The 12,909-nt window shown below is 36.4% G+C and overlaps 1 protein-coding gene across 1 annotated transcript in view; it reads left to right on the top strand.

Moving 5' to 3' along the window:
* Positions 1 to 9,161: 9,161 nt before the first annotated feature.
* Positions 9,162 to 12,909, top strand: part of Cps1 (carbamoyl-phosphate synthase 1) — a 112,950-nt gene continuing 109,202 nt past the window's right edge. Inside the window, exon 1 of the mRNA XM_060368562.1 lies at positions 9,162 to 9,433. Coding sequence (XP_060224545.1) covers positions 9,308 to 9,433 — 126 coding nt within the window. The 5' untranslated portion in view covers positions 9,162 to 9,307. The remainder of the gene's footprint in view (positions 9,434 to 12,909) is intronic.

Genomic DNA, 12,909 nt, shown 5'->3' on the forward strand with positions numbered 1-12,909 from the left:
ACTTTCTCGGTGTGGGTCAACTCCTGTGGGATATGAAAGATGACACGGGGACCTCTTTATTTTGCGAAGTGTGCGGACATGCGCTCACACTTCATTGTACTTGGGTCTTGGGGTTCTAAGCTTTTTAGGTTTACAGTTCCCTATGTCTTTCTTTATTCTTCAGTCTTCAGATGAGAAAAGATGTGTCTGTTTCTAAGAACAAACTGTAGGAGAGTGGGCTTCTGCAGGGCAAACCTGTCCTTGATTCTCATTTTTGTTTTCAGGATTTTTTTAGTGCCACTTTTGGCTTGTAAAAGACTTTTAGTCAACATTGTAGAAAGGAGGGATTAAAGATCCCGCCTCAAGGCTCAAGAAGTAATACTTGCTACTGTTTTCTATTTGTTGAAGCTAAACCGATGCAAGGAAGAGATCAATTTAGCATCATACAATCAAAATGTAGAAGAAATGAGACTAAAACTTTGGAAAACTGAACATTCTGCATTTTTAAATCTTGCACTGTAGTTAAAAGCAGCATGGAGATATTTAGTAATTTTGTTCCGATAGGAGTGTTAGTTTAGGAAACAATGTTACAATGTGGTGACTGATACAAACAAGATGTTCATAAAGACTGTGTCTCAGAAGAAAAACGACAACAGGATTTTGTAGGAACTCAAAGATTTGAGAAATATAACCATCATTTAGTTTCGGATTTTCTCACAGGGCAAAGCATTGCATTAATTTATGTTGGCTAGGGGAGTCACTATCTGCTTTGTTTATTTTTTCCTGTGTCAACTCCATTTTGTACAGAGAAAACTTCAGTAAACACCAGTTGGATGGTTTTTGACACAGCCAGTGTCAAGCCACTGTGAAGAATCAGTATGCATTTTAGCCATACCATTTTATGATCATGTGCTTTTACTTGGACTTTTTCCTCTCCTTTGCCTTGACCCTGCCATGTCCTAAGCATTTTCTCTGGTGAAATTTGTATGGCAAGAGGAGAAAACTACCATTGAGGAATCTGGTGCATGTGGACAGGTTGGAGTCCAGCCAGATGCCCTAGTGAGTTGAGTGAAAGAATTCACAGAACTGGCCCTCCCCTGCCAAGTTTCTGTCAGGATTCTCTTAAAGGTCATTCTCAGGAGCCATTTTGGTCTGTCACCTTCCCTGCCCACACCTAGGATATGAGCCCAAATTCTATTTACAAACTCTGAAGGCTGGAAAATAAACATGAAAACAAAGTAATGATGTTAAATTAATATATTTTCTACTTTTTATTTTTTTATATAAGCAGTTACTCCATTGTAAGCATTATTTAGGAAAGTGCTTCCTCTTTAAAACACAGGTTCATGGTACTTCTTCTGGCCTCAAAGTGAAGTAGCTACATAAGCAGTTTGTACATGTCAACAATTCAGAACTTAATTTTGAGATATTTAAAGTTTTATTTCCATATTTTATTCTTATTGCTCAGGTAATCATAATATTTCAAGTTTCTATTTTTAAGATAAGTTGGGCTGTATCATCATAATAAGCAAATTCATTTCTCTTACCTTGGATATTAAAAAGATACAAAAAAGGATACTAAAATGAACCTCATTTTTTAAAACAACCTAATGAACAACAAATCTTTTGTGTCATGTTCAAAGTGCAACTGAGGCATTTAAATTCACCTGTGAATAAAAACCATAGGTTGAAAAATGCCTGGGTGGAGGCATGGAGCTTTCATTACAGTTTAAGTGTTATATATAGCCTTACTCTCTGGAGAGGAAAAGAAGAAAACAATGAAGTAGCAACAAAATACTTTATTTAAAGTATTTTTGTCTTTTATTTAAAGGTTTGTCTGTGAGTCAATCTGTCTACAGATACCATTGTATGTGTTTGAGATCTGGAGATAAGTTGGATCCATTTTTTTAGAGAGTCCTCAGTTTCTAAGAGTGTACCAACATTGTATACCTGGGCCTTTGCGTACTTACATTACAAGCCTGTTACCTATCTTAAGTACTTCACTTATCTTTGATTTAAATGTATATGGATTGTGGTAAGAGAAATGTTGCTGAGTCAGCCAACTACAAATAAATTGATTAGGCAATAGTAGAAAACAAGGCATGGGCAAGTGACTTTTGAGTCAGAATATTGAATAATTTGAAGAATTCATTCACCATTGTTAGTGTAATTATTATTCACACTTGAAAAGATTGTCTTTTTCCAAGCAACACATTAATGTAACACTAGACTCATGTACTAGCTAGACTTTGATCATGCCATTTCTCCTATTCTTTAAGACATGTCTAATCATTCTTTTTGTTGGAATTCTAGAACAACCCCAGAGCATTGATATTCTGGAAAAAAAAAAAAAAAAAGAAAAAAAAGTTAGTCTCTGGAAATAACAGTAGCACCACAACAAACTCCACATTCACCACTACCATGACCACTTCCAGAACAACAGTGATACCCATGCCTCATAATAACGCCATTCATAACAAGATTAGAGGGAGAAGTAACTGTGGGTTCCTTTCCTGGCAAGCGGCAATAACATTTTAGGATAACGAAACTTAAAGTTTGTGTGAAAGCATTCATCCAGTTTCCGAGAAGCGGAGACACATCTTCCTGGATCAAATTCCCCTGAAAACAGGAGGCCACAGAATGTTTCAAACTTAATGTATCAAATGTCCCATTGAAGGGAGTGGATTAGAAATCTGTGTAGATGGCCTGTTTAAAAAGCCCTCAACGTCATTCTAAAGTAAATGGCTCTCTCTTGCTTCACTAGGTCGGCACCTTCAAGCCCATTACACAACATACTTCTAAACTGTGATCATCACATATATTTAATTTAAAAGGGTCCAGTAGTGTCCTGGCACATGACCCGATTTACCACCTCTCCTCATGGGGAAGGTTGCTCTTTAGAGTCTTGCAAAATCACTTCTGTTTACTCTTGACAAGTTGAAAAAACAAGTTCATCAGAGCAGTTTGTTCTGTTCAGCACATTATAAGACTGGAGGTTTTGGCAATAATAATCACTGAGCAAAGAAGATTGCTGATGAATTTTTTTTATATATTTTTGTAGAAATATTTTACTAGTTAGATGAGCATGTATCCAATGATTTAGTCATTGTACTCAGTGAAATTTTCATTGTAAGCACGTTTAGGTCAAGTTTTAAAAAACTACTTTGACCAAGATTTGCTTGACTGACATAGTTATTAGCATCTTTCCCAGTGCTTTATCATTCACAAAATTATTTTGTGGCAATTATTTGGAACTCTGGTCTACATTGACTCTTTAAAAAAAAAAGCTGAAGTAAAGGCTTTTAATAAAGGCTTATTCAGTACTGAATAACTCACAAATAATGAGATGAATATGTATACATATTTATCTAGACGCCATATATATATATATATATATATATATATATATATAAAACAAAAAACCCAGAAAATTATTTTAAAGATTTTTAATAGCTATGTAAAACCATCTATATAACTTATACTATTTGCCTTCTAAGAATGTAGGTGAAGTACTTAAATGTCAATTTTTTTGAAATCATTTTTAGCTAAAGCCAATCCTGTTTCCTGGTGATATGTTGTTTGGCAGATATGTTGTTTGGCATATTGGCATTTCCTAATAAACACTTCTTGAATTGGTTATTCTAGATCTTCTTTCCAAACGAATATGAAAATCCAATGACATTAAGCTACTCAGGTTCTGTGACTCTGGAACGAGAAATTACAAACAATAAGATATAAGTTAGAAACTATGAAAACATGATTTGCTGTTTTAGTTGTCTGGCCAAATCTCAGTCCAGTTTGCCTGATCTGAATTAAAAAAAAAAAAAAAAAAGATGGTTAGTGTAATTCTCATATCTTTGTTACTTTTCAATTTAAATGCAATACCAGAAGTAAAGTCACAATTGCTTCAGCCCCTCATTGTTTGACTTTTTGCTCAGGTTGTAGTATCTTCATGTCATGTGATGGTGTGAATACTCCCGCGCTCTGAAATCTGTTCTTTGCCCCTCCACTCTCAGACATGCTTGCTGTCATGCTGGGCCTTGCCCAGCCTGTTCTCTTCAACCCCCTCTGTGCTGTCACACCTGCTTTTCCCAAGTACAACCAACGTTCAGGAAGAGGAATGGACATTGGCTAAGATCCTGGCTTCATCACTTTTCAGTGGGGTGTTAGACAGGCTACTCACAGTGCCGAGACACACTATTAGCTATGAATCAGGAACAGCAGGTGATAACCAGGAATTGCTTCTAAGCTTAACGGAGAAGCCGTGCAGGTGCCTAAGGATGAGAATAAATGGCAAATTGCTCAACATTATTCACGACTGGAACTAATAAAATGATTTTACTTAAATATTTATTTTTATATACATATATGTATCTCTTTATATAAATATATGTAGTGTGCTAAAATATTGTAATCATAAACTAGTGTCTTAGTTTCTTATGTAAGAACTTTAAAATTTACTATTGAATATTTTTATTTCTTCAGCATTAAAGATGATTGAGTTTGATTACTAACTCTGTATGTCATAATTTTAAATTTTAATAGTCACTGCCAAAGTTTTTACCTTTTTATTCAAAATTTAACTTTCCAATATGCTTTCAATTTCTTAATTTCTATTCTAGATCCTGTTCTCTAAATGTGCTTTATGTAAGTATAACCAGCTATCACTAACTTAGGACCTCTTCCTATTTAGGATTAACAATATATATGCCTTCTTTCCGAAAAAAATCAATCCTCCACAGCTTTTCTTTACAGACGTTTTTTCCTCCAGCTTTTGACTGACTTACATCTGACCCCACTTGGATTTTTATTTCACTGTTTATGTTTGACCGTGCCTCTTTTCCCCCAAGGTCACTTGAATTCTGCATCAACGTTCGAAGGGATTGTCTGCTCTCTTTTCATTTTACTTGTCCTCGACATACTTGGCTAACTTACCTGCAGCAGCCTACTTCTCTACATTGTCTGCAAATTGTAGATGCACCCAATGTCATGAGTCCATGTGGTTCTCTTGCATTAAGGTAGATTGCATTTGATATTTTTATTTCAACTAGCAACAATGTTTGAATACAACTAGTAGTACAACAAAATTTATTTTTGTTGAATAAAAAATACATGCTGCATATACTCGTGAACTTGCTCTCTTTAAGGTGTTTTCTAGCACTTGGGGGTTTATAAGTGATTGCTTTTTTGTACTCTCATAGGCTATAAATCACATGTACCTTGGGGTTTTATTGAGTGAAACCAGTTTTACAAGGTCTTTTCTTTTGGTTCATTTTTCAACTTCTGTTCTATCGCTTCAACATTTAAGTTATCAAATGTTAAATTGATAAACACATTAATCATATTTGGTTCCTTACTTTCTAGTCCTCAAAATGTCAATGGGATTTTAATTGACATGTCTTACTTGGTAGTTTCCAAAGACACCGGTTATTATTAAAAAAAAAAACAAAAACAAAAAACCTCTCTCAAAGCACTTAATATCTGTCCATTGTCATTATCTGAAATGTTCGTAAGCTACCAAGACAGTTGAAATCTTGTTACTTAAACTTAAAGAAAACTTCTGTCAGCATGCCCTCCCTTTTGAGCATAGAAAGTACATGCCCTCTATGTGGGTATGTAATCTTCATCTTTTCCTTTCAAAGCACAGCCTTCCTTGTCCACATCCTTACTGTGACAGTGTTCCTGTTATGTTATTTGGCTAAAAACCCCACAGAATTGAACTTGAACACGCCACAGGTACATCCATTCCCACTCAACACAAGAATGGGGCTTTCTTAGGGAGTTTTTGCATTTCCTTTACTCTGAGTTATCTTTCTTCCAGTCAAGCCTTGCTTCTAACTTGCTTCTAACTTAATTTTTTCTTTCTAAAGATAGCACTCTTTTTTTTTTTTTCCTGATTCCTAAACATCTTTATTTCCTCCTGGGTTTATTGGCATATTTTGTTTTTGCTACTGCTTAAATAATCATCACAGATGAGCCAAGAACTCAGTACATATTCATTCATTCATTCATTCATTTATTCATTCATTCATTTCCCAAGGTATCTGTTTCATGCTTGCTATGTAGTTGGGTTTTTGACAGGGGCTCGCTTTCTTAGAATTGTTTCTGATTCTTACCTGGCAAGTCACATTTCAAGAACTGACGTTTGGTAGTTTCTGCATACTTGAAGACGAATTGCTAATGCCATTATTTATTCTTAACCGTTGGCTTTTATTTTCCACAATGTGTTGTTCTCAAGTTTTTCAATTGGTAGGAGGCCTTCTCTTATGACAGATGAAGAAAATACATCATCAGTGTACGTACAGCGGCAGTCAGTGTTCCTTTATGTGTCTTTGTTTTGGAATGATTGCCACAAAAGGGTTAATGGGAACAAAGATGATGTGGATAGAGGTGGTCAGTCTCACCAGTCACCTCCACAATAAGTGAGACCAAGTGCTACTTCCTGCATTGAAGGAAAGGTGGAGAAGGTAACAGCGAGGGTAGAGATCATTGACAGGGACACTTGAGTGCTGATTGGTAGGTCGATGGACACATGCTTTTGGAAAGAAACTTAACGTGGAGCCAAAAGGCAATGTGGCTACGCAGTGCATCAGCAATAGGAAAAGGAAGAGTGGAATCGTTGCAGCCCATTCAAGTTAAGACTTATAAAGATTTTGTGACAATAGCAAACCTATTTTTGATATGAGTTTATTTCACAAAAGACTACTCAAGTTCACTGAGGTTTTTATAGCTAGGAAGCTATGAAATTTACATAGAGAGAGATGTTAGGAGAAAATATACAAAACTAATGACTGAGGTGTGAAACATTTATTTTTTGAAATTCTTTAAATATGAAAAAGAAAAGCATTTTTCATAGTATTCAATAAAATACTATTACAATAACAGATACTTCAGTTGCAAATTTCTAAACTTAAATACTTTGGAGGACTGAATGCTACTTTTAAAAGAGATGATAAATAATTGTAGTAGTCAATGATTTTATATACACACCTATATTATACACATATAGTCTTATTGATTTGTGTGTGTGTGTATTCCTGTGCGTGAACACAGGTATGTGTATGCCACAGAACATTAATAGAGGCCAGAAGATAATATATGTGTTATTTCACACCTTCCACCTAGTTTCAGTCAGGCTCTCTTGCTATTTTAAACCATGTGTGCCAAGCTAGCTGATCCATGAGCTTCCTTCTTGTGACTCTGCCTTAGAGTTTATCTTTGGAGCACAGACACTATAGATGGAAGTTGTCCTATCTGTCTTTATATGGGTTCTGAGGACCTGACCTTAGGTACTTATGTGTGCACAGCAAACACTTTACCCATTTAACCATCTCTGCAGCTGGAGCGAGGGGGAGGGGAGCGAGAGAGAGAGAGAGAGAGAGAGAGAGAGAGAGAGAGAGAGAGGGAGAGGGAGGGAGAGAGATTCTATTTCAATTAATGGGAAAGAATATAATATTTTAAACATTAAATTAAAAGGTACTAGAATGTTTCTAACAATTCTTCCAAATGTGAGAAGTGCCTTCACTTTATTTCTCAATGTGGGGTTATATAGAAGAAAATAATAAAGCCGTAGATATTGGCAGCTATGCTAAGTGCATGAATAAAGGAGGGCAAGTCTGCAGATAGTAATTTTACTTTTCCAGACAATTGACTTATATCAGCTTAGAGAGCCACACTGACTTGGCTCCTAAGGAGCACATTTTCTAAGACAATTCCCATCATTTGTGTCTATGATGCTTTCTGGACATGCCCCTCAGATGAATGTCAGCAGCTTCTGTGAGGAAATGATCATAACAACGCGGTAAAAGAAATTTAAAATAGTTTGACGAATGTCTTTGATGAGAGTGTACTATTCTTTTAAATTTTTGTTGCCTGACTTTTGTGATTCCCTACCTATCATGTCCTAAGCCCCACCCCCTTGACCTGCCCAAATGTAAGTTCCCTCCCTCACGCCATGTTTGGTAGTTATGGTTGTAAATTCTAGTCTAGCTAAGCACTAAACTGCAAAGGCACTCACCATTTTTATCCATATTTATCCATTATTGGTCTTTCCAATCTTGACGTTAGTTAATGGAGTCCTGATGCATGAATGTTCCACCTTGACTTTAGAATACTTCATCATTTTTTTTTAATTTTAACCTCAGAGAATGTTTATGCATTAATGCATCAAGACAGAAGATTGAAACTCTGTTTTGATATTCATCTATTTGTAGACTCACATTCCCCAATCCAGCATTGATACCATGTCAGGGAAACTACTGTTTCTTAGTGTCATCGGCTTCATTATGGAAAACCCAATGAATAAGTCTCCACTGCTTTCATTTCTTGGCTCTCAAGGCTGTCTAAGCATGGTGCTGTGGGCCTTTCTGCTCTTTGTGGACCTTGACTTAAGTGAGATATCCTGTCAGGCAATGTAACCCTTTGACTACCTGTTTTTACTTGTGGCTAAATTTGAACTGAGTAATTTTAATTGGGTCAAAACATGAATATTCAAGTCTTGAATTATCTTAGGTGACACTTAAGGTGCTAAATATTTATGACTAATGTTTATATTAAGGCATTTCTCATTGTTCCATTCACCTTTTGCAGACTTAAGAGATTTAGAGGTACTGAAGAGGGTACTTTGCTTCAGGTGTGCTCTGATTACTGTTACCCATGGCTTTAAGATCTGGAAGATGGAGTGATGTTGTAATAAGAATATGTTATACTGTTTCATTAGTGTTCATTGTCCCAATAATTCAGATGTGTCGCTTGTATATTTGTGAAGGAAAGGTGATTTTGATATTCACTCTACTGTATGTGGTTTCCACCATCTATTTCCAAGCAGAAAATGTCCATGTTTGGCTTTTCTTGAAATCCAAATATCTTCTGAGGTAAATCCAGCATCATTTGCAAGACAGGGAAGTGTTTGATCTCTTGCATTAATAGAAAGTTAGTGTCCTTGAAGTAAGGACCTATTGCCATGGCTAGGTCATCCTATTCAGCTGCATAAGCAACTTCCTTTGAAGGCTGGCTGGCTTGCTAGAGCAGTAACATTATTTCCACAGGAGAAGGTGGCCTTTATTGTGTTGCAATTTGTGTGACATGTCCATTGGAACATCTTTGCACCTCAGCTTGGGAGGAGGGGCCAAGAAGAGGAGGAGCTGTGGAGTGGACATTTAATGGCAGAATGAATGGGAAGTCAAAGATCGCTTGCTGTGCAGCCAGCCCTCAGCCTCAACTGAACTGTCTCCTCACAGCTTCCTTCCACCTTAGTTACATACAAATTGGATAACAAAAATCTCATGAGATATTTGTGATTTAATTTTAGTCACAAAACATCTTCAAAATGACGAGGATTTTGACAGCTTGCAAAGTGGTGAAGACACTGAAGAGTGGCTTTGGTTTTGCCAATGTGACTGCAAAGCGACAATGGGACTTTTCCAGACCTGGCATCAGGCTCCTTTCTGTGAAGGTAACACCCCTGTTTCTTGTTTCTGATAACAATGCCCAGGACACAGTTCAGCAGTGAAACCAAGGGTTGCTAACAGCAAATACAGCTTTGAATACAGTTCCAAAGTGTTGTTTAGTAAAAGTGGCTTTAGTGTAGAATCTATTGATTTAGCAAATGATTATTTGTAGTCTTCACTGACTAAAATTACAGTGATCTTTACCCAATATGGAGAATGACTCCATTTCCTGTGAGCATATAAAATATCATTGTACTACTGGGAAAAAACACTTTAAAAAGTTATTATAATTCAGTTTGTGTCTTGATTTTATTCCTAACAGTGTGATCAAAAGAGTGGGCAGGTTCTATGTACATAAGGTATATCCCACACATAGTATGTTAAGCCTTTGCTATAAACTGGCCTAATTGAAATAGAAAATTTTAAATGTTTAGAAGAAAAATATCTTTGAATTTTTAATATTGGAAGACACTGTACAGAGAGAAATGCAGCATGTTAAAAGCTCTCTCTTAACCTTCTTATCAGAGGAAAATTTTATGATCTTCATTTTTGCAGAATCAGATTTTGAGGCAAACAGCAGCTGATAATCTGTCTGTCCAGGTGTATCTAAAGCTGAGGGGGCAAGTCTGGAACAGGAAATAATTTCTCTCCTACCCTCATCTCTGTTATGAAATCCCCATAGGAACTTCTACCCTTTCTTATCATTGCATGGAGATATATTTCTTACTGGAGAAGTCTGAATTACATCATGAGAACTTGGCCAGTGAAGTTCTTCTTGACTGAATACAAAGCAGAAGAAATCACAGTAGCTTCGATATACTGCTTCTTTAAGTGCAAAGAGCTATAAAACAGAAATAGAAAATTTTTCTCTTTAAATGTTGTGTAAAAACAAGTCTGAGTATATCAAACACTCTGCTTTTACTTTGTAGGTATAGTAGGCTGATTAAAATTGTCCTGGTGTTCCTTAGATTCTTTTGCTCATCTTGCTTTGTTCAGGATCCCAGAGGCTTTGGGTTCTGACACCTGTGGAGACAAGCAATTTCCATGGGTTCTAATAATTTCCAGGGATAGAAAAAGAAGTAAAATGAAAGAGAAGGGGGAGGCATGAAAAGATAAAAAGATAGGGGGAGAGAGAGGAAGGAGGGAGGAAGGAAGGGGGAGAGAGAGAGAGAACTGTAGTCATACCAATGGTGTTAACAGCTTGAACCTGCCACCCTGAGAATTTCTTAATTTCTTACAAAGCTTAAGAAACTGCCATTTTGGATTCATTTTGATTCCAAGATGGAAGCTAGAAAGAATAATGGATATTGTAAGCCACCAAAAAAGGCACAGTAACTTGATATAGACTGAGGGTGATGATTTGGTTTTTCCAATGCCTCGAAGACAGTCACACGTCACCTTGAAGAGAAGACTGTAAGGACAACAGTATTATCTATAATTTAAGTGCTCGGTCATATTTTAATACTGGGTTACCAGGACAATTTTTTTTTTCTTCTTCTTGCAGAAGTGAGTAGCTAGTGAGTATGTCTCTGCTTAATACCAGAAAGAGAGCAATGAAGGGACTAGTTAAAATAGTAGCTGCGACGGTGATCAGAAGTCAGTTCCAGACTCTGCAAGCACTCTATACAGCAATTACAACGGTAACCACATAACAACAAGAGCTGATCATGGGCACGGACCCCTGGGAAAGCAGGTCTTGCTCATGGTGGTAGATCTGTTTCCAGGGTCTTCCATAGTTCATGGCTAAGAATGACAAATCTTCAGGAAGAATAGCCATTCATTTCAGGGTGTACAAGCCATTACTCATATGCAGTCATTACTGGCCAGAATTTTGGAGGAATGCCAGGCATGAAAAATGTAAGTTCTTAAGCCTCACAGTAGTGAATTAAAATCCCACAGAGTCCAACAGGGACCTTGTGTTATTATTCACTTATTTTGAAATAGTCCTTTATCTATTTTCTTTCGTTTGGCCTTCTCTTTAAAAACTCAATTCTCCAAGAAACATAGACCTAAATGAATTCTTTTGAATCAGGCACAATATTTTAGACACAGTTAAAAATCATTAGAATGTATGTACATAATCATCAGTGAAGGGCATGGGAGCAGTTTTCAAAGGTTAGTAACACTACAGCTAGTTACAGATAGTAAATGGATTGTGAAAGACACTCAGATCCAAGCATTGCCCTGTAAGCCAGGTTGCTTTTTCAATGTCAGTGGAGGTCACTTTTTTTCTCCCTGTGGTGAAAGAGGGAGGTGGATCTAGCAGTGTTACACTGTGTTTTTCTGTGACACTTCCTTGCATATTTGCTTGTGGCTAATATTTACAGAGTGTGTGTTGCCACTGGACTCTATCACATTTCACTCTTAGGGAAGAAGAAAGAACTTCAAGGTGTTCTTTGTTTTAAAAGAAGTTGGTATCAAGGGTATAAATGATCAACAACCATAGCATATGAAAATTTTAGAGACCATAATCTTTTTCTATTAGTATTGAAAATGCCCAGTGCGCATTATTAGACTCAGCCAGTTGTAACAGTATTGAAGAAGACACTGAGGCTGGGAAATAAAATAAAATATGGGTTCCAGCCTTGGTTATATTTTTTTGTATGATTCTGACCTTGGCAGTTCACATATTCTTTGAACAAATATGACTCAAGGACCCAAAGGGAGTTATTTTTAGCACGAGTAATGCAATAGTAAAAGGCAGGATGTATACCAAAATGTCCAATTTTATCCACCAATTTATCCAGTTATTCATTATTGGACAGATCAGCATATTGTGGAAAAATATAGAAGAGGAATAGGCAAAATCAGTGCTAATGAATATCAAGTCTCTGACCTCAATAAGCTTGAAAGTTTAAGAATTCCAAATTCAGAAGTTTTAAAGCTAGCAAGATGGAATAGTTTTCCTTGTACTTATAAATCAATTTGAAAATCAGAGGTATTCAATTCAATTGAAAAGGCTGCGTTCCCTGTGAATAATGAAAAGGTCCAATAACTATGACTTCTAACGTTAACCTACTCACAGTTAGAAACAGGGACCTATGTTCAATTAAGCCAGGCATCTAACATCTGATTATCCTTTCTGGCAATTTGGATGTGACAGAGCCCTTTGAAAAGTTTAATTTTCTAAGACCATTCTGATTCCTATAGGAAAACATCTTTAGCTCAATCTGGAGGAGATATTCCCTTTTCAGTAGGAATTGGTAACTACAAAAGTCCTACAACTAGAATCATGCCAGCTATGTAGTTGCCTTAAGAATGATTCATGAAAAATGAAATTCATTAGTATATTAGAATCATTTTGTACAATATTTAGGGCAAGGATTGAGAGGGAGGTAAGCTTATCATACATATTCAAGGTTTGCTGCTCAATTAGACTTTTATTGCATACGTATTACAGACATTTTTATCCGTTGGTAATGCAAATTTTTCCATAAAAAGTTATGTCCAAGTCCCAAGTAGTTAGTGCCTAATTAGTTCA

The sequence above is a fragment of the Meriones unguiculatus genome, chromosome 15 (genome assembly GCF_030254825.1).
Source record: "Meriones unguiculatus strain TT.TT164.6M chromosome 15, Bangor_MerUng_6.1, whole genome shotgun sequence".
In the NCBI taxonomy this organism is placed as follows: domain Eukaryota; kingdom Metazoa; phylum Chordata; class Mammalia; order Rodentia; family Muridae; genus Meriones; species Meriones unguiculatus.